At 56.9% G+C, this 20,928-nt stretch overlaps 1 protein-coding gene across 5 annotated transcripts in view; it reads right to left on the reverse strand.

Moving 5' to 3' along the window:
• The window catches only part of PPFIA4 (PTPRF interacting protein alpha 4), a 58,375-nt gene that overhangs the window by 7,065 nt on the left and 30,382 nt on the right, over positions 1-20,928 (reverse strand). For 3 of the 5 annotated variants that reach the window (XM_064398774.1, XM_064398775.1, XM_064398773.1), the window contains 21 exons: positions 18,127-18,228; positions 17,857-18,021; positions 17,284-17,358; positions 15,631-15,726; positions 14,901-15,122; positions 14,343-14,489; positions 14,104-14,242; positions 13,404-13,483; positions 12,490-12,621; positions 10,841-10,903; positions 9,590-9,681; positions 6,619-6,760; positions 6,184-6,389; positions 5,519-5,759; positions 5,274-5,309; positions 4,555-4,688; positions 4,257-4,414; positions 3,517-3,610; positions 3,205-3,286; positions 2,233-2,433; positions 663-725 (listed from right to left, as the gene is read on the reverse strand). In XM_064398774.1, the coding sequence (XP_064254844.1) occupies positions 663-725; positions 2,233-2,433; positions 3,205-3,286; positions 3,517-3,610; positions 4,257-4,414; positions 4,555-4,688; positions 5,274-5,309; positions 5,519-5,759; positions 6,184-6,389; positions 6,619-6,760; positions 9,590-9,681; positions 10,841-10,903; positions 12,490-12,621; positions 13,404-13,483; positions 14,104-14,242; positions 14,343-14,489; positions 14,901-15,122; positions 15,631-15,726; positions 17,284-17,358; positions 17,857-18,021; positions 18,127-18,228 (2,670 nt within the window). The remainder of the gene's footprint in view (positions 1-662; positions 726-2,232; positions 2,434-3,204; positions 3,287-3,516; positions 3,611-4,256; positions 4,415-4,554; positions 4,689-5,273; positions 5,310-5,518; positions 5,760-6,183; positions 6,390-6,618; positions 6,761-9,589; positions 9,682-10,840; positions 10,904-12,489; positions 12,622-13,403; positions 13,484-14,103; positions 14,243-14,342; positions 14,490-14,900; positions 15,123-15,630; positions 15,727-17,283; positions 17,359-17,856; positions 18,022-18,126; positions 18,229-20,928) is intronic. The other 2 variants (XM_064398778.1, XM_064398777.1) reach the window with 2 other exon arrangements.

The following is a 20,928-nucleotide window of genomic DNA, read 5'->3' on the forward strand; positions in this document are numbered from 1 at the left end:
AAAAACTTCAATAAAATGCCTATTTCAGAGAACCCCAAACTTGTTTGGATTGGAAGGGCTCATTCTATTCCACCCCTGCCATGGGCAGGGACACCTTCCACTATTCCAGTGTGCACCAGCCTGGCCTTGGACACACAATTCCCACCCAAATCTGAAATGCTGCCCTGCTCTGAGACACAGATGGGGGTGATCAGGCTGCAGAGAAGGGAGCGTGGCTCCATCTCTCCAAAGCAGCCAGAGCTTTGGGGAGCATGGACATATCCCTGCAAGGGACCCCAAGCTGTCAGCTGTGTCAGGGACACATGGTGGGGACAATATTAGGGTATGCTGAGGTCAGTGGGGGATTAGACCATGACTTGGGTGCAGAATGACCCAGGGATCTCATATGTCTTGAGATCACTCCTGGGTTTTGTCTTTAACTCCCAAACAGCCAGGCTGCTCTGGAAACCCAGTGATATCCACAAGGGAAAAAAAATCTGATGGGGTTTTAGAAACTGCTGGGACATTAAAGGTTGAAAGAGGGTTTCTAAAGAACTGCAGGGTGCTGTCCAAGAGCTGACATGTGAAGGAACCCCTTCCCTCTGGGTTAACACACCTGGAGCTGCTCAGACCCCGACACCCCGGGGGCTTCCCCCAGCACCCTGGGGGCTGCCCAGCCTCACCGTCTTGGTGGAAGTTGCCATGTTCTCCATCTCCTCATGGGTGACCCAAACATTTCCAGAGGACTGCAGGGAAAAGAGCAGAGGGGTCAGAGCAAACATGGCCTCAGTTTACAACCACCATGGAGTCATGGAATCACAGAATCATTAAGGCTGAAATATCATCAAGTCCAACACCCAAGCCAGCACCACCACCATCTTCAGCACTAAACTATTGTCCTCAAGTGCAACTCCACTCATTTTTTGAACACTTCCACGAATGGTGACCCCACCACTGCCGTGGGCAGTTGTGCCAGGGCCTGAGCACCCTTTCACTGAAGAACTTTTCCCAATATCCAACCTGAACCACCCCAGGCACAGTTTAATACCGTTTCCTCTTGTCCTGTCGCTGTTCTCTGGGAGCAGAGTCCTATCCCCCCAGGTGCCCCCTCCTGTCAGGAGTTGTGCAGAGCCAGAAGGTTCCCCCTGAGCCTCCTTTTCTCCAGGCTGAGCCCCTTTCCAGCTCCCTCAGCCACCCCTGGTGCTCCAGCCCCTTCCCCAGCTCTGTTCCCTTCCCTGGACACGTTCCAGCCCATCCAGGTCTCTGTTGTCATGAAGTGCCCAGAACACCCCCAGGATTCCAGGTGTGACCCCAGCAGTGCCAGTACAGGGGATGGGGACTGCCCTGGGCCTGCTGCCACCACAGTGCTGGGCCAGCCCAGGTGCCCTTGGCCTTTCTGCCCACCTGAGCACACCTGGGCTCATGTCCAGCCTCTGTCAGCACCAACTATACTGGAACCAAGCCTGGCTCAGGCTGGTGGAGGATCAGACCACTGTAGGCTGCAGCTGTCCTGGGAACACCCCCCATCCTAGCAGCTCAACCTGGTGACACCTCACTGCTCAAGGGGACCCTGGGATGTCCATGCAGACACAGAGAGCAGACCAAGGACTTTCATTCATCTCCCTTTCCACTTTAGTGTGATTCTCAAGGAGCCTGCAGGCCTGTCCGCATCAACTGTAACCCAGACACAGCCATCTGAGGGGGACATAGCAGCCTTCCTTCTGCCAGCTGCAAGACTACAGATGTGTCTTGGCATTACTTGGCCACCATTAACCCCTCGAGGCCTTTGGGGACCAGCAAAAGACACAATCCCTCCATCCTACCAAGGGCAGGGATCTACATTTGCTCTGAGTTGCCCCAAGAATTTCAGATGGAAAAGGCTTGTGTTGAAATGATTGGGAAAGAGGCTGTGTACAACCAGGCTGGCCCTGTTCATCAGGAATGTTTGGGTTTCTGCTCTTTGGATGGAGTTTTATCCTCTCCAGGGCAGCCAGGCCTTGAGTCCTACTCTTTCAGGGCTGGCCTCCTGCTGACAACCCCATGTGAGTGGCAGGAGCCTTGAAACCAGAAAAAGCTTCACGCTTCCAGCTGGGAATCCCCCATGTGTGCTGGGGGATGAGTGTCCAGTGGTTTGACCAGTCCATGAGGGGACATCACCCCCTCCATGGCCACGCTTGCCACAGTGGTCCCCAGGGCAAGGAGGGCAAGGAGCCGTCTGGCCCCTGGAGGGTCGGGCGTGCAGGGAGCACTCACCGTGCGGGACGTGGGCGGCGCCGAGGGGCTGGTGAGGGACACCATCTCCTGGATGGCCAGGCGCAGCTTGAGGCGGTGCAGGGCGTTGCTGATGCCGATCTCCCGCTGGATCTCGGTGTCCGACAGGGCTGACATGATGGCCCCGCTCTTGACGTTGGCCCGGCACGCAGCCACGTACCAGGCTGGCATCCCCACCCAGAGCTGGGGACAGGGACAGCAGTGACTGTCTGGCGCTGCCACCCTGGCTCCCGTGCCAGGGGCAAGCCACCCTCTCTAGAGCCCACTATCGAAGCTGAATGTCCATGTGGGATTTTTGGCTTGGTTATACCTTGCAGAGGTGGCCTGTGGGCAGCCCCCATCCCTGTGCCTGATGGACACAGCACAGGGAAGGAGCAACCATGGAGCTCTTCATGGAATAATTAAGGTTAGAAAAGCCCTCTAAGATCACTTCAGCCATTCCCCCAGCACTGCCATGTTCACCATCTACCCATCTCCCAAATGCTACATCCACACATCTTTTGAACACTTCCAGGGATGGTGACCCCACCACTGCCTGGGCAGTTGTGCCACAGCCTGACCACCCTTTCACTGAAGACCTTTTTCCCAATATCCAACCTGAACCTCCCCTGGCACAGTGTGAGGCCATTTCCTCTCCTCCTGTCCCTGTTCCCTGGGAGCAGAGCCCGACCTCCCCCAGGTACCCCCTACTATCAGGGAGTTGTGCAGAGCCAGAAGGTCCCCCCTGAGCCTCCTTTTCTCCAGGCTGAGCCCTTTCCCAGCTCCCTCAGCCACTCCTCATCAGACTTATGCTCAAACCCAAAGCTCTACTCAAACCACAATTCCACAGTCCCTGTGAGGGATGCAGAGACTTCCTCTGCTCTGCCAGGATTTGCAGGCCCCAGCCATGTGGTGGGACATGGTGGCACACATAGACCTGTGGGGACATCATGGGGACAATCCATGGGCACGCACCTCCAGCCAGGACACAACAGTGGGGCCATCCCAGTGGGCAAAGGGCAATCCTTTCCTCCGAGCCTCTTCCAGGAGTTCATGCCTGGCAGGAACAGAAGCAGAAGAGTAATTTATGGGGGACTTGTGTGGAAGGGAGAGTTCTTTGAAGGGAGCACACCCCGAGCAGCAGGAAGCAGCTGGACACAAAGCTGTGAAGGAAGTAACAAAGCCCAAGGGAGGGTGAAGATGAGATTTCCCAGCAATTCCTAGTCCTGTGCCATGGCTTCCCAGCAGATCAGTTTCTTGCTGGGATAGGGAAGGAAGTTCACTCACTTCTTCCGTAGGCGCCGATCCTTCTCAGCCTGAGCCCCCAGCTTGCCCAATCCCAGGGGGTCCTGGATGCCCCCCTCCACGTCAGTCAGCAGCACTGTTGGGCAAGCAAGACACCCTCAGGTCAGTGTGATGTCCCCGAGTCAGTGTGACCTCCCATGGGGCCACTGTGGACATTGTCACCATCCCCATGCCAGGGGGACACACAGTCACAGCACAAGAGGTGAGGCCCTTTGCAACCCACCCCCATGGCCACCCTGCATCCCTGGGAAGCCCAAGCAGACCCCTTCCTGCCATCCCTCTTATTTCCAAGTCCCAGAATCCCAAAATCACAGAACAGCCCCTTCTGGAAGAGGCACAGAAAGATCATTGAGTCCATCAATGCTCAACATGGAAGTAGTAAAGGATTTGGGAGTGGAAAAGCAGCTCCTACCAAAGGGCTCTGCAAAATCCATGGGAAGGGAAGAAGATTTGGGGACATTAAAGACGAGATACAGGGACAGGAGGTCACTGTCCACACCCCAGCTCTGACAGAGCATTAAGGTGACACCATGCTTAGGCCAGAAATGTCAAGAGGAGAAAACACCAAGCTCCAACTTCCCTGAAGCTGCCATGGCCCCAGCATCCCCACACCAGCAGGGGTGTCCCTGCCCCTCCCTGTCACCCCGACAGCACCTCAATGGCAGACAGAGCCAGAGGCTGTGTAGGGCCTGGCACAGACAGGGACAGGGCTGCTCACGGACCCTGCCCCGTGGCCCCTTCTCTGCTCAGCTGGTTGAAACGACCCTTCTCTTTCTTCCCAAACAGGCGCCCAATGGAGGATTTGATCCCCTTCCTCTTGGAGCCCTTGTGCAAGGAGTCCTGGCTGCTGCTGGGATTGCTAGCCTGGTCCTCCAGTGAGCTGGGTATGGAAGAGGGAGACAAAGTGCAAAGCCTTTAGGTTATTCTTGAGCAGGGCACATGGCAAACCCCAGCCCACCCAACCCACGTGTGCCCCAGGAATATCCTCAAACCAACAGAGATGCCAAGGGCTCCACATACCTCCTGCCATCCTCCTGACTCAGAGCAGGGTGGCCGAGCTTCTCCAGCCGCAGGGTCCTGGGTGAGGAGGGCGGGGATGTCTCACACTTGATGGTGGTTTTGTCCTCCCGGCTCTCATCCCGAGCTGCGGGTGACTGAACAAGCGGAGAGGCTGTGAGGGTGGGAGGCCAGACCCCAGCTCCATCCTTGCCCTGCTGCCTGCCTCTCTCTTGCTCCATGGAGGCATGGCCAAAAGAGCCACCAGAGTCCTGGGGCTTTGCCATGCTCCAGGAATGGCCTGAATGAGAGCTCTGGCAATGGTTCCAGATGCCCAAGCGGATGGGGAGGATGTGGCAGTATGGCTGAGATCCTGGGAATGGGGGGTGAGAGGATGCAGCCCCACGATCTAGGTCAAGGTGTGGGGACAGAAGCTGCTGGCCCTCATCAGAGGACTCTGAGGAGCACAGATGGGAATGTCCCAAGGACACCCTATTGCCAGAGGGGACACAATGTTTGAGGACCCAGTGGCTTTCTGAACCTCCCCATGTCCTGCCAGACCCCCCAGGCTGCCGGCGGGAACATGTCCAAGCACCTTTCAGGATCCCCATGATCCTCCTGCTGAATCCCTGGGGTCCCCAGCTCCATCCCGCGCCTGCTGCACCCTGACCTGGTGTGGACAAAGCCAGGAGCAGGCTGGAAAAAGGGCTTGGACAAAAACCAACGGGATGGGAGCCACTCACTAGCAGTTTCCTCCGGTGCTTCCTCAAGTCGCTGGGCTGATTGCAAGGGGGAAAGCGAGAGAGACACAGAAAGGGGGGCAGTTAATGGAGCACCCCCCCAGAGCAAGTCCCGGGGCCAGGCTGCCAGCCTGGAGACAGCAAACACGGGCACCCCGTTGTCCCACACCCCCCACAGGCCCGTGTGGACACCGGGCATCGCTCCCACCTCACAGCCGGACCCCCGGCCGCCCCTCCCGGCTCCTCACCAACGTCATGATCCCCATGCGGTCCAGGTCCTGCGCGGCGCTGCGCGAGCTGAGCTTGGGCGTGGAGCGGCCGCTGAGCGGAGGGGACGAGCTGGCCAGGGACAGGGCTGTCAGCGAGGTGGGGATGGAGGCCCTCTTGCACAGCTGGGTGAGGTTCAGGCCCTCCATGCTGCCGCTCGTGACCCGTGTCTCCAGCTCCTCTGCACGGAGCTCCGTGGATTCCTTCTCCTCCTGGATCATCCTGGGGAAGCAGCAGGGCTCAGGGCTCCTGGGTCCCCACCTTCCCAGGGACACAGAACCTCTGTCCTGGGGAAATGCACCTTGGTCCTGTGCCTCAACCCCCAGTCTCCAGGAATGGCAGCAAGATCCATCAGGATCCATCAAAACCAGAGTTGAGACACACCCTGATTCCTTTTAATATCCATCGAGGATATGAAATATGATTGTTTGAAATAATGACCCTCTGAGCCAGCACTGGTGCAGCTGAGGGACAGGGAGGCATGGCAGGAAGGACCAAGCCCTGTGGCTGGATGTCCTGGAGCCACTTCCCTGGCTAAAGACACACCAAGGCCCCAATTTTAGGTCAGCAGAGCCTTCTGGCTATTTGTTGTTCCCCTGGAGCCATTTCTGCACAAGGCAGTGTTGGGTTTTGGCCATGGTCATACCTGATCTCTTCGTTGATGGCATCCAGCTGCTCCTGAAGCATCATGGCCAATGTCTGGGCGTCTGAGTGCCCACCAGGAGAGAGCACATCCATGGAGCTGAACAGCGTCTCACGGTCATCCTCGTCCACGTCGGAGATGTCGGGGTCGCTGTCGAAGGCGTGAGGCCCCGTGGCCAGGACCCCACCTGCCTGGGCCTGCTCCCAGTCCTGGGGGAACAAGGGCCACAGTCTTACACAGCATTCCCACGTCTCCAAAAGCCAGACTGGTGATCTCCATGCAGGAATTCTATCTCAACATGACCCCAAGGAGAAACCCTTCCAATGCTCCCCCATCAATGCACCGGGAGAAGGAAACTGCCCCAAGTCTCCAGGTCTGACCCTAATCCCAGGATGCAGGGCAGGAGCAGACCCTAACGCAAGGGTGCACAGGGTTTACCTTGGCTGGCTCCTCTCTCCGGGCACTGAATCGTCCCTTCTGTGCCCGGGGCAGCCCCGGAGCTGCTCCGAAGGTCTCGGCCGGGGCGTGGACCACGGCTCCCAGCGGGAAGCGCAGGTCAGTGGCACTGCCCATGTGGGACCTGGAAAAAAGAGCCCTGTGGGGGACATTGCTCTGTGCAGGACACCCTCACCCTCAGGCTGCTCCCCTTGCAGCCCAGGCTTCTTGGGACAGAGGAGGAGGAGGAGCAGGAGGAGGAGAGCACTGCAGGATGCCCATCCCAGCAATGTTTGCCTGGTTGGCACGAAAGGATGCATGGTGCATCCTGGAAAAAGGTGCCCCATTCCCCCACAGGAGACCTGGAAATGCACTCACAGAATCTCTCACAGAATAATTGAATCACAGAATATTCTGAGCTGGAAGAAACTCACAACAAAAAAGTCCAGCTCCTGGTCCTGCACACACCCCAACAATCCCACCCTGGGCATCCCTGTCAGTGCTGTCCAAACACTGCTGGAGCTCTGGCAGCCTCGGGGCTGTGCCCATTCCCTGGGGAGCCTGGGCAGTGCCAGCACCCTCTGGGGAAGAACCTTTCCTGATATCCAGCCTAAATCTCCCCTGACACAGCTCCAGCTGCTCCCTGGGTCCTGTCCCTGCTCACAGAGATCAGAGATTGAAGCTGCCCCTTCTGAGGAATCTGCAGCCTTCAAAGATCTCTGAGCTCTGGAGACTTCTCTGAGCTCTGGAGACCCTCAACTTTCCCAGACTGTCAGAAGTTTAGCCCTGGGCCTTCCCCTGCTGCTCCCTCCCCCTTCTCTGTGCACCCATCGGGGCATCCAGCCAGTTCTGCCCCAAAGCCCCTGCACTGGGGGGCTGCTGTGGAGCCAGGGCTGAGCAGCCCCCTCCTGAACAGGCCCTCTCCAGAGCAGCTGGAATGTCCCACACAGCTTGTGTCTTCTCCATCCCCACATACCCAGCAGGAGCCAGCCAGGGAGCTCTTGTCCTTTTTATGTTTATTCCAGCATTTTCATGAGAAAATAACCTGATGAGGGTCAGTCTCTTCTCCCAGGCAGTGAGTGACAGACGAGGGGAAATGGCCTCAAGGGAAGGTTCAGGTTGGATATTGGGAAAAATTTCTTAATGGAAAGGGTGCTCAGGCCCTGGCACAGGCTGCCCAGGGCAGTGGTGGAGTTCCTACCCCTGGAAGTGTTCAAAAAACGGTAGATGAGGCACTTTGTGATGTGATTTAGTGGAAATGCTGGTACTTGGGTGAAGGTTGGACCTGATGACCTTGGAGGACTCTTCCAACCTTAATGATTCTGCAATTTCAATGAATAAAATTCCACCTGAAACATCTTCCAGGTGTGAGGACATGAGCATTGTTGGGATCTCCCAGCAGGAACCAGCTGGGACTTCTTCCCCCTCCTCCTCCTTGCCAGGGCTGGTGCTTGGGACCAGGCCCTGGTGAGTCCCGTACCAGGCAGATCAAGGCAGCAGCCTGACAGGAGGACACTTTGAGCCACTCGTGGTGCTCACTCCATGTCTCCACTTTGCCCAGTTGTTCCTCTTGGCCCTGAAGACCCAACCATGGAGCTGAGCAAGGCACATTCCTGGGCACAGGGTGATTACTACCCACATGCAGTGCCACTGGAGACTCAAGGCTTGTTTAATTTAAGGTGAATTTAAGATGATAAAAGCAGCAGCCCCAGGCAGATCGTGGTTTTCCACCTTGGTGGGCCTGGTTTGCAGGCCTGGATACAGAATCAGGTCAGGCCTGGCGGTCAGGCAGATACAGGCCTGGAGACAAAATCAGCACCACAAGCAGCCTGGCTGGGCCAGCCCGGTGTGTCAGACAAAGGCACAAGTGAAGTTCCAGGGATTTCAGAGCTGCTGACAAGCTGCTACCCAGATAAAACCAGCTTAGACAAAAGCTGACATTTCAGCTGGGTGATCATTCTGTAACACAAGATTTCTGCTGATTTTTCACCTGAGAGATATAAAAGATCATCAAATTGTCCATCCTGCTCTTACAGAGCCATTCAAAGAGGTCCCACACAGGCTCCAGACTCTGCTCCAGCACTCAGCTCTCCTTCATCCTTAAAGGATCTTCCTCACTCTCCCCATTTTTTTCTCTCCATGACAGACACATGGTCTCCAGGCCTTCTTTCTGCTGACAGGTCCAAGGCTGGTTACATCAGCTCCTTCCCATCTTTTCCATGACAGACACAAGGTCTCCAGGCATTCTTTCTGCTGACAGGTCCAAGGCTGGTTACACCAGCTCCTTCCCATCTTTTCCAGCCTTGCTAAAAAGGGAATTTTCTTCACTGGTTGCTCCCACTGCCCCCTTGCTGCCTTGAACCCATGCTGGAAGTGCTCAGGGCAGGGTGTGGCATCCCAGCTGGGGTTGTTATGCTGTCACCCTCCTTTTTCACCTCCATTTTCCTGGAGCAGCTCTGGGTATCCTGGTCAGTGCTGGAGGCTGAACCTGATGGACTCACCTCTGCTCCTGGTGCCCTGGGCTGGGATGTCCCCACATCCCAGCTGACTTTAAATGAAAGGGTGTGGGAGGACCATTGCATTGGAGAAAGAGGGGCTTCACTCTCCTTTGCCTGCAACAGCTCCAAAGCAATTCCTCCTTCTGCCCCAGCCCATCCCCTGTAGTCCACAGTGGAAAAGTCCTCTGGTGAATATCCAGCTTTCAGAGCAAAATAAGTCCTAAGCCACTTGTGCAGAAAAACAAGAACAAATTTGGGGCCATTCAGTTGGGCTGGGCTATTCTCAAGAGTCCATGTCCCACCCCAGGACAGATCCATGGTGGGACAGCACGGCTGGAGCTGACCCTGCCATGAGGACCCTGCAGCCCAGCGCTGAAGCTTGGGGACCAGAAACACCCAATGCCAGCACCACTTTGGGCCCCCCAAAGCAAACTGCCCCCAAAGCCAGGGGTGCAGGGGTTTGCCCTGGCACTTACCTGGTGTGCACGCTCTCCACAAATGTCCCACTCCTGGTCTTGAGCTGATCCACCTCCAGCCTCAGCTTGTCGATCTCGTCAGACAAACGCCGCTGTTTGGGGGGACGAGACAGGCAGGGCTTGGGTTTGCTCTAGAGAGCTGCCAGGTTTGGGGCAATCCACATCCTTGGCTACTGCCATGCTTACATTCCCTTTACAGATCCCTACCCCAGGTTTAAAGCATCTTGGACGTATCAGTAGAGAAACAGCTCATGCAGGCACAGGGAATGAGGGTGCTGGGGAGGGAGGACCAGGACAGACAGGTGCTCAAGGAATGCTGCTTTGGGAGATGAAGGAAAACAGGTCCCACTTGGATGGTCTGATTCTTCTCCAGACTGCACATGTGTTCCCTTGGCAAGGGGTTGGCAGTGAGGGACCCCCCAGCCAAACTTGCTGCTGGCCCTGTGCCTCCTGCTCCCAGCCCCATCCCCATGGGGAAGTTGTGCCCACACCCCGTGCTCAGAGATGCCAGGGGGAGCTGCAGATGGACAGGGAGGGAAGGGAGAAGGGATCTCCCAGGCACAGCAGGATCCCGTCTGGGGGACAAACAGGCTGAGCCATGGTGGGTAAAGTGCCAGCAGTGTCATGCAAATCCCCAAGCTCTGCCCTGCCCAGACCTGAGCAGCCATGGCTGGGAAGCACAAGGAATAAGCACACATGCTCCCTGCAGGCAAGGGGAAAAGTAGCCCCGCTGATCCCCCAAAACCATGCATGAGACATGCAGCACATCCCAAAAGTTCCCACTGCTCCAAAAAGCCACGTCCCCCCAGCTTTCTAGCAAGGCCACTAGGGGTGCATGCAGATGCTGACGAGTGCTTCATCTGAGAGCAGGGTGTGAAGACCTGCGGGGCCTCTGCAAGCTAGGCACGGGCAGATCACCCCCAGGCTGAGAAAGCCTCGGGGGCCAAGGGGATGTGGCTGCCTGAGCCCTCCTCCAGGCACGGGTGAAGCCAGCCTGCTCTCACCACTGCACCCAGAGGGCTCAGGGGTGGATGAGTGTGGCAGGAACATGGATGGTAGGGAACTGACCCGGGGCTCTCCAGGGAGAGGGGTGGCAGCTTCCATCCAGCTACTGCGTGGTGAGTGTGTGGCCTCCTGCTGCGGGGTGCTCTGCTCCAAACTGGGGCATTTTTGGAGAAGCAAGTGCCCCTAGCCGGGGGTTGGGAGTGAGGCAATGCCATCACTGGGTCAGGTCCTTGCAGCCGCATTTACCTTGTCATGCTGGTGTTCCTCTATCTGCTTTTGGGTATTTTCCAGCTCTTGTAACAATGTATTCTTTAAGAAAAACCAAAAATAAAATAAAAGGGAACAAAAACAGGAAAGAAAAAAGAGAGACCATTTAGGAAATGGCCGCGTGGCCTCCCAGGAATGGCCAGTGTTGAATTCCTGTGTAGTGAACACCTGGAAAAGGCTCCCTGGGCTATTCCTCACCTGCCTGTGCACAGGTCTCCTCTGCAAAGCTCCTGCCTCTCAAGCAGGGTGACCACAACTCAACTCCTGCCCCTCTCTGGGGCTGAGCATGGCCATGGAGGGCTATGAGGGATGTGGTGGACAGGGCTTGAAGATTAGGAAATATGTCTGAGAGAAGAACAACTCCTCGAGCAGCTAGATCAAAGGGAAAAATGTCCCTTACATCTAAGCTAGGGAGTAGGCAGGGGGGAAAGGAGATGTGCTTATAGAATCACAGAATCATGGGATTCTTAAGGTTGGAAAAGCCTTCTAAGACTGAGCCAAACCACTCCCCCCAGCACTGCTGTGTTCATAGCTAAACCATGACCCCAAGTGTCACATCCATGTTTTTGCAACGCTTCCAGGGATGGTGACTCCACCACTGTCCTGGGCAGTCTATTACAATGCTATAATTATTTCCTTGAACAGTTTTTTTCTACTATCTGTCTAAACCTCCCCTGGGGTGTTTGTAACTGCCTGAACCAGTGCTCATTTTTGGTAAGTGCTGGCAGCCAAACAGGATCATTTTTGTGCATGAAAGACCTGGATAAACTCTCAGGGTGGGCAAGTGCTGGCACCAGACCGGGGAGCAGGCAATGCCCTTCAAAACGTGTCACCACTCTGGTGCCTGTTGCTTGCTGGGGTGGGATTTGGACTCATCCCTGCAGGTTGGGCCCTGCTCTTTATTCAGACAAATCTGCTGAATAACTGGACATTTGGTTGAGGACAGGAGGAGCAGAACAACACGGGGGGACAGAGCCAGCCCTGGAGGCATCAGCTGGGGGATGCACTGTGTGCTCTAACTTGCTGAGGGCAGGAACCCTGAGAGAGCTGAATCACCAAGGCCTGACCTCCCACTGGCACTCTGGGTGGATCCTTGCTTGGAGCCAGCTGTTCCCAGTTAATTCCATTCACACTGAGGCAGCCACAGCTCCTCCAAGGAAACCCAGTTCCCCGGGAGTCAGGTGGGAGATGCTCATGGACATTGCCCTGGCTTGGAGAAGGGAAATCAGTCTGCACCTTGGGGCAGGAAAGTTTTAAGGCAGCACGTGGAGGGATGGGCACTGTGACAGGATGAACACTGCAATTTTTCCTGCAAAATGAAGCTGGGATTTGCTCTGACAGCTGGACAAGGGTGGCATCAGGGCTGCACCAGCAGAGACACAGGGAGGTGAGGGAAAGGAGCAGGATAAATCCTGCTACTGTGGGAGGTGGGAGGTGGTGGGGAGGGGGTCTCCCTGGGTGAGGTGACCAGAGCAGTTCCCTGTGCTCCACCAGCCCCAGCACAGCCATGTCTTGCATGTTACCATTTCTCCAGCCCTGCACAGGCACTTCCAGCCCTGGGCCATGGCTGAGGCACAGAGGGGCTGCAGACCCCTCAAGCCCCAGAGGACCCCTGCCCCAGGCAGTACCTTCTCCTCCAAGGCTGCCATCCTCTCCTTGAGGTGCAGCTGCAGCCGCTCGTTGGACTCGCTCAGCAGCCGGTCCACGGTGTCCGAGAGCCGCTTGTTGTGCTCCTCGTTCATCTTCTCCCTCTGCCGCGCCTGGACAGACACAGTGACACCCGTGTCACAGCCAGGGGGGCTCAGAGCCCGCCTGCCTTCCTGTGCCTGCTGCACTGTCAGAGCTGGCACAGCGTTTGGGGACAAATCCACCTCTTACAGCTTGTGGTGGCTCTGCTGCTCTCTGCCACCTCTCAGCCAGGGATGAACAGGAGACAAAAGGATTTAAGGAGACCATGCCTGCCTGCCCCTCAAGAAAGCTTCTCCTGTGTGTCTGCCAGGAATACCCACACTGGGGGCACCTTCCAGACCCCACTGGATACTGAGTCTCAGGATTTTCAAGTATCTGTCTTAAGGCAAAACACCTGGGGGCTTCCCCAGGGCCACATCTGTAATGTCACCTGGGTGACCCGAGAAATGGGCATCACAGCCTCCTGCATGGACAGCCCAGCCCCGGCTGAGAAGCACAGAAGCTGAAGGATGGACTGTGCAGCTCAGGGCACAGCAGATCAGCTTCCCTGCCCTTTTCATTCTGCTGATCCAGGCTCAGGGGAAGAGCTGCTGAAGCCTCCCCTTCCACCTTTTGGGGTTGCAGCTTTCCCCAGGGAGTGATGCTGAGAGAGAAGTGTGGAATATTACCAGCAAGTCTTGGATGCCTGGGAAAGAGGAAATCACAGCAGAGAGTGCCATGAGCTCCTGTGTGGCTCAAATTTAAGTGATCCTGGTTGGAAGAGGATTAACCAGGCTGTTTTCCCAACCTGCTCTCGAACTGCAATCCAGGTGTGCCCAGGTACCCAGGCACCAAGGCAAGGATCAGGACTTACCCTGGCCAGCTCCTGGTTCTTCTCCTCCAGCTGAGTCTCCAGCTGCCGGAGGTGCTCCTCGATGCTCCCGTGCCTCTCTTCTGCCTGGGAAAAGCAGAGCAGCTTTCTCAGATGATGCTCCCCAAAGCCATGAGGGCCCTGCTGCATCCTGGTGTCCATCTCTGCATCTGAGTCCTTCTTGGGATGTGGGGCTCTCTCCACTGTCTGCATCCCTGCCAGGGCTCCCTGTGAGCCCAAACCAGCCCTGCTGGCATGGTGACAGGAGCTGGAGGTGCCCTGTGAGGGCCTAAACACCATTCCAGAACCCAGGAAGCACAGGGATGGCCACATCCATTCCTCCCTCAGACCTGCACCCTCCAAAATCCAGCCTGGTGCTTCCTCTTTCTCCTCATCTTAGAGTGGTCTCACCTAAGCCAAAGGGCATCCACAGCAACAGGGCCATCCCCACCTCGGAGAAAGGGGCTGAGGGAAGAGAGCAAACCCTTCATGTTCAGGACACATTGAGGCCACAGCTGGGAAGGAGAGTGGGATGCCTTGGGCTGCCAGGGGCTCCATTGCTGCAAGGGGCGGCCAGACCCAGTTCCTCCCCTGGTCCCAGCACCGCCCTCCCTCTCCAGTCCCTTCCCTCCCATTCCCTCCGGTCTCTGACATCCCCTCCAGCCCAGTCCGGCCCCTCCAGCCCGGGCCCCAGCCCTGCCACTTGCCTTGGTGAGCGCAGCAATGCGCTGGGCCAGCTCCGCCTCCACCTCGGGCAGCGTCTCTGCCTTCCTCATCGTCTGCTGCAGCTTCTGCTCCGCCAGCTCCAGCAGCTCCTGCAGGTGCCGCGCCTTCTCCTCGCACTGCGGGACAGCGGGGTGACTGCTGGCATGTCCCACCCCAGCACCCCCTCCTCCCCCAGGTCCCTGGGGCAAGGGGACACGCAGGGCCCAGTTTCAGTACCTGGCGGTGCAGGGACTCCTTGTTGGCCAACTCATTCTCCAGTTTGTCATTGAGGTCATGGATGGAGGTGGCCTCTCGCTGGGCTGCCAGGTACCGTTTCTCCAGTGTGGTAATCCTCTCCTCCATGTCCTCCTTCTGTGCCAGGGCCTGGGGAAACGATGGGGCTGTCACAGCCTGCTCTGTGACAGCATTTTGGGAATAGCAGGGCCATACAGCTCCTTCAAGCCTGGGACACCCCGAGTCTAAGGGGTGTGAAAAGCCCCCTTGAAACGGGGATGAGGGACAGCAGAATGGGACAGTGACACAGGGAGTCAAACAATCACAGGAAAACCTTCTAGAGAGGACACAGGTCACTGCCCCAGGTGTGCAGCGCACCTGAGAGCCTGTCTGTAACCTCAGAGAAGTCCTGCTGATGGACTTGGGGACAATTTCCCAAAGGCAGTGGCCTCTTGGAGAACATCCTGCACACAACAGGAGTTCCAATCCCCTCCCAGCCCAGTGGAAGAAGCTGTGAGGTCTCTGCCCTAGGCTGGAAAGTGCAGAGGGACAGGGACTCACCTCTCGGAGGTCTCTCTGGTACTTGCTGCTCATCTCCTCAGATTTGATCAGATCCTTCCTGGCAGTGCCCAGATCCTCCTCCAGCTCGGCCACGCTGGCAGCCAAAGCAGAGATTCGCTCCTTGGCCTGGACCACTTCAAAATTCTGCTTCTCCAGGAGCTCCTGCAGCTCCACCACCCGCCCAGCCTCGTCTTCCGGGTGGACGGAGCCATTGGAGAGGCGCTGCAAGGCACCACAGAGGGAGGTGGATATCGGGATGCTCCAAAGCTCCCAGGCTGTGGCATTGCCTGCAGCTACTCAAAGTGGAAATGTGGCCCTGCAGGGACTCAGTGGAGGGGTGGAAATGGAAACAGGGGGCTCTGGGACCTCCATCAACAGCCTCCACAAGCCAGGGATGGGGCTTCTTACGGGAATGATGGAATGGGGATGGCTGAGGGCTTACCAGAGCATCTGGTGGAAGATGTTCCAGCCCATGGTGGGGGCTGGAACAAGATGGCCTTTAAGGTCTCTTCCCATACAAACCATTCTGTGATCTCTGGGAAGTAGAACCCCTTAGAGAGCCCAAGCACAAATTCAGTGCACCCTGCTCAGAAATAGCCTGTATCCACCAGGGGCTGGACCCAGAGGAGAGGGAAAATGATTTTCAGCACCCTGGAGCCAGCAGCAGGGAGATTGAAGAAATGACAGCCTCACTGAGCATGGCCAGAGCAGGGGTTTCCTGGGCTCTCACCTTCCATGGAAGCTTCGGGGCCGGTTCCTTGGGCTCCCTCTCATCGCGCTCGCCCGCCGCAGGCTCCCGGGCAGAGCCCTGCTGCAGAGCTGCCACCTGCATGGAACAGGGACTCAGCACTGGGGACAGCAGGAGGTGAGGCCAGCCCTGCAGCAGCTTCCTGCCAGAGTCCTGCTCATGGCTGTAGGGGACCAGAGGGAGCAGGTGAGGAACAGCCCTGAGCTGGCTCTGCTGGGGTCACACCTGGAATCCTGGGGGCAGCTCTGGGCCCCTCAGTTCAGGAAGGACATTGAGGGGCTGGAGCGTGTTTAGGGAAGGGAACAGAGCTGGGGAAGGGGCTGGAGCACCAGGAGGGGCTGAGGGAGCTGGAGGGCTCAGCCTGGAGACAAGGAGGCTCAGGGGAGCCCTTCTGGCTCTGCACAACTCCTGACAGGAGGGGACAGCTGGGGTGGGGGGCAGTCAGGCTCTGCTCCCAGGGAACAAAAGGACAGAACAAGAAGAAATGGCCTCAAGCTATGCCAGGAGAGGGTCAGGAGGGACATCAGGAAAAAATTTTTCCCTGAAAGGGTGGTCAGGCCCTGGCACAACTACCCAGGGCAGTGATGGAGTCATCATCACTGGGAGTGTTCAAAAAACAAGTGGATGTGGAACTTGACAACATTGTTCAGTGGGCATGGGGGTGTTTGGTCAAAGGTTGGAGGCTTTTCCAGCTTTAATGATGCCATAATTCTAACACAGAGGAAGTCAGAGATGCTGGGAAGGCTGAGCACTGAGGGAGGTTTTCCTGGTGAGCCCAGGATCCCAGGGCTCCCTCCCAGCTCATTTCACTGGTTTACAGTCAGACAGATTCTGAATCCAGTGCAGCAGGAGAAGGGGATAAACATTAGGACTGTGTCCTGCTCTGATAGGGGAGGATGGGGAATGGTTCCTGAAAGGAGAGGGGTCTGGGAGCCTGGGAAATACTCTAACACTTATCCTGGGAAGTGGAAAGAGGAGCAAAATTTGGCCAGCAGAGGCTGTAGGAATAGCTCCTTCCTTTTGGGACTAGTGGCTGGGCACAAACTCCAGGAAGGAAAACAGAGTTCATGTCTCTTCAAGAACACTTTATCCCTGGAAGTGTCCTAGGCCAGGTTGGACAGAGCTTGGGGTAACCTGGGATAGTGGAAGGTGTACCTGCCCATGGCAGGGGGTGGAACGAGATGAGCTTTAAGGTTTCTTCCCACCCCAATGAGTCTGGGATTCTGAGATGACCATAGCTGGAGGTTGGAGACAGCAAAGACAGTCCAACCCCAGGACTCCAGCAGGGAAGAAGATGGGGGATGCAAGACGAGGTGCTTGAAGCAGTGTGGTTTGGGTCTCTGCCAAATCAGGGCAAATCCCATGTCCCCCTCAGCCCCCTGGAATGATTCAGATTCAGACTGTTTTTGTCAGTGACATGAATTCCAAACAGCAAACAACAGGGAAATGTCACCTGTGAGACAAACAGTTTTCAGAATCTTTACAAGGTTTCCTTAAGCACAGACAAATCTTCAAGTAAACAGCAATTTTAGAACAAAAGCCTTACATCAAACCTGACCAAATGCAAACACCACGTGAACTCCCAAAGGTAATGGGGAGCATTCCCAGCCCAGCAGGTGCCCAGGCACCTCTTACCTGCCGATGGGCATCCACGAGCTGCTCCTCCAAGGTGGCCACTCGCTCCAGGGCTGCTCGCAGGCGTTCCCTCACCTGCAGGCGAGTGAAACAACGGGAAAGGCTGTTATTTACTCAGCATGAGGGTGTCCAGGATTTAGGCACACTCCCAGGCCTGTTTGTTGGGCTGACAGCCAGGCTCAGGTGGATTCACAGGTTCAGGATCATCCAGCCCATCACAGGGGGTTAAACTGTGTTGGAGAAAACAGGCTAGGCAATTCTTGGAGATCTATGGCCAGAATAGCCTGGAGAGGCCTCCTAGTAGAGGAAGGAGATGCTTGAGGTGAACGAATGAGGAGGAACAATGAAGACTGACCCGGGGTGTCAAATGCCACCACCCTGAGAGTGACCTGTACAGCCTCAGGCCCAGAGGATACACTGGGCAGCCCTAGCAGCTCCTCAGTGCAGTTTTGGGATATCGAGACTTTCCTGCTGAGGGCCCCCATGTCACCTTAACAATACAAAGTAGCAAGGATGGAGTGGAGGGTTGGGAGAAGGAGCTCTGAGCAGGACAGGTCCTAACAGCTTTCCCACCTTTTCATCCAGCGCCTTGTGATGCTCAAAGAGTGACTTGAGGGCCTTGAGCACCTCGACCTCACTGGACACCCCAGACGGCGACTGGGCCTGCCGCTTGACCACGGTCATCCTGAGGGAGCGCTCGTGCCGTGACACCAGGCACTCCAGGTGCTCCAGCAGGAGCTGCAGGGGCACAGCAGAGGGGCTGTCACTGCCAGCCCGGGCCCAGCAGCCCCGGGGGTCCCCAGCCCAGAACTGAGGGCCTGCCAGCAGGGCCTCCAGGCTTACCCGGGTGTTGTTGCGCTCGGCTTTCAGCTCTGAGATCTCCTCCTCCCTCTCCAGGAGCTGCTCCCGGCAGGCGCTGAGCTCCCGCGTCAGCGTCGCGAACTCCTGCAGAGAGCAGGGACAGCATGGGATGGAGCCAGCATTCCAGCCCCACTGCTGGACCTCCAGCACAGCATCTCCCATCCAAACCCAGCCAGGGTACCACTGCGGGGAACATGGAGAAACCAGTGGAGAGGCACAGCCAGGCCAGGAGGGGATTTATTCCTGGCTTCCCTCATGCTCTGGACAAGGAGAACACAGCAGCTCAAGATTTATCCCACTTGGTTTGATGTCCAATGACACAAGAAACTGTTCTACAGCTGCAGAGGTGGTCAGTGGCATCTAAAGCATCCCAGTCAAGACCGCCAGCACGCTCCCATTCCCACTGTCCCCTGGATGCAGCTCCCACCTTGGAGCATGCCATCAGCTAAAACTCACCACAAAGCCACAGCCGGTCAGGATGAGTCCCCTGGCCCTCAGCCAGCCTCTGCCATGGCCTCAGGACCTGGAATCATCCAAAACTTCCTTCCAAAAGAAAGAGGTTGCTGCCTCAGTCCAGCATGTGGAGCCCCAGCGAGCTGCATATGGGGCACCCCCAGGTCCCGAGTCCCAGCTGAGAGGGATGGGGCACAGCAGGAGATACACCAGGTGCCACCAACTCCTGCTGCTGCCACTGCTTCCTCCAGGAATGTGACAGCCAGCTAGGAAGAGCCATGCCCAGAGCAATGCAAAGGAATGCTGCACACCCAGCACATCCCCTGAGACAGGATGAAAGCCACAATCACACTTGTGGCTGTGACAGAGGAGAAGGGAAAGTCACTTTGGAGTCCCTTGGATGCAGGAGAGTTCCCTTTTCCATAAAAAATAAAACCCAGGCACCTGGGTGAGCCCAGGAGCACCTCCCATTGCTCCCAGTGTCTCTTCAGTGGTGCCAGGCCTAAGTGAGGTTTTGCAGCTGGGATTTCTTAGGGTGAGAAATGCAAATGCAGGAACGTGCCATGAATTCACACCATGTTGAGTGTTGTTGGAAAGAATTTTAAAAGGCAAAGGATTTCAGAAGAAGCCAAGAAGGATTTGATGGAGCATTAACAAACCAAATTTCAAGAGGGGGCTGAGAGCTGCTTTACAGCATGAAATTCTTTTTCACTTTAATTTTCAGGTTTACCAAATAAAACCCCTTCAAACCGAAGCAAAGCATTGAGGCTTAGGCTGAACCAAATGCTCTGCTCAGCTCCAAGTGAAACCTCCTGTGACAGCTGAAGCTCCGAGAAATCCAGAGCTTCTACATCTGTTTCCCCCAGCCAGGTTTTCCCTCCCCCTCCCCTCCCCAAACCTGTCCCAGTGGTGGGGTTTGTAGCCTGGGATTGGTGGGGATGGTGGTGCCACTGGTGCAGTTGAGACCCCCACGGTGGGACAGGATCTAGGCAGGTTGCAGTGAGGGGAAAGGAGAAAGAATCACTGTCCCCACAAACAGCTGCTTTCCTGCCTGTCACCTGCCACAGACAGCTGCCAGCCCACACCCCTGCTCCACAACCCTGCTCTGGTATTGCCCCAGGGCCTGAGGTCCCCAGTTCCTTCCCAGACCCCTTCCTGCCCCATCCATTCCCCAGGAGCCACTCCAGCCCTGCAGTGTTCCCTCTTCCCCATCCCTTCTTAGGGACCACTCCAATCTGGGATCACCCCTGGCCCCATCCCTTCCCCAGGGATCCCTCCAGCCCTGGGATCATCCTTCTCCCCACCAGTCTCCCCCAGATCTGTCACAACACCCCAAACCTCGTCACTAACCTCTGCCATGCCCCATCCCACACTTGCTCTGGGACCATCCCACAGTCCCCAGAGCACAGGGAACCCTCGGCAGTTCCAGCCCAGCCCTTCCTGGAGCCGTGCTCTGCCTGGCGCTGGGATCCCGGTGCGATCCCGGTGCGATCCCGGCAGGCTCAGGCTCCGCACAGCCCGGCCGCAGGCACACGTGCGCATTCCCGGGTTATGCAAGCGCTGCCAGCAGCTCCCGAGCATCCCTGCGGATTAGAGCCGGGCTGGGAATGCCGGCGAGCAGAAAGCAGCAGGGAGATGTGCCAAAGAGGTGCCTGTGCATCGCCACACAGTCAGGGATCTGTCACTCCCCCGGTGCCTCAACATGCCAAGAGACAGGCGGCAGGGCTCCAGGAGCTGGGGAAAAGCATCCTGGCAGCCGCGATGGCCCCGGGAATGTCTTCCAGCAGCCCGAGCTGTAAACGTCGGGGATGCATCAGGTCTGTGCTTTTCCAGCACCAGAGCAGGACCCTGCGGATCCAAAGCCTCTCTTCTGCCCTGCGGCTGGAAGGGGACAGCGGCAGCTTTTCCCACGGGGGTGACCAGGGCAGGGCAGCGCGGGATGGGTGGGACAAGGCGTTGGAGGCAGCAAGAGGACAGGGATGGCCAGGGCTAGGGGCAGAGATCACCAGCACTCAGCCTCCTCTCCCCGCATTCCCTCGCTGTGGTGGCCAGGCTGTACAGATGCTCCTGCAATCAGGATTTCATCCTGAAAGAGGGGATTAAAAGGGAGCAAATCCTCTGGAGAGAGAAGCAGCCCCTGCTGCGGCCAGCTCAGCGCACACGCGGTCAGCGGGTCACAGCCGGGGTGGGCACAGCACAGAGCTCCTGCAGCCCTTCCCCAGGGATTCTCCTCTCCAAGCCCTTCATCCCGACAGGAATGCTGGCTGCATCCTGTGCTCCGTGTCCCACATCCTGTGCCAGGCCTGGAGCACCTCATGGCAAACCAAAGAG

The sequence above is a fragment of the Passer domesticus genome, chromosome 25 (assembly GCF_036417665.1).
Source record: "Passer domesticus isolate bPasDom1 chromosome 25, bPasDom1.hap1, whole genome shotgun sequence".
Lineage (NCBI taxonomy): Eukaryota > Metazoa > Chordata > Aves > Passeriformes > Passeridae > Passer > Passer domesticus.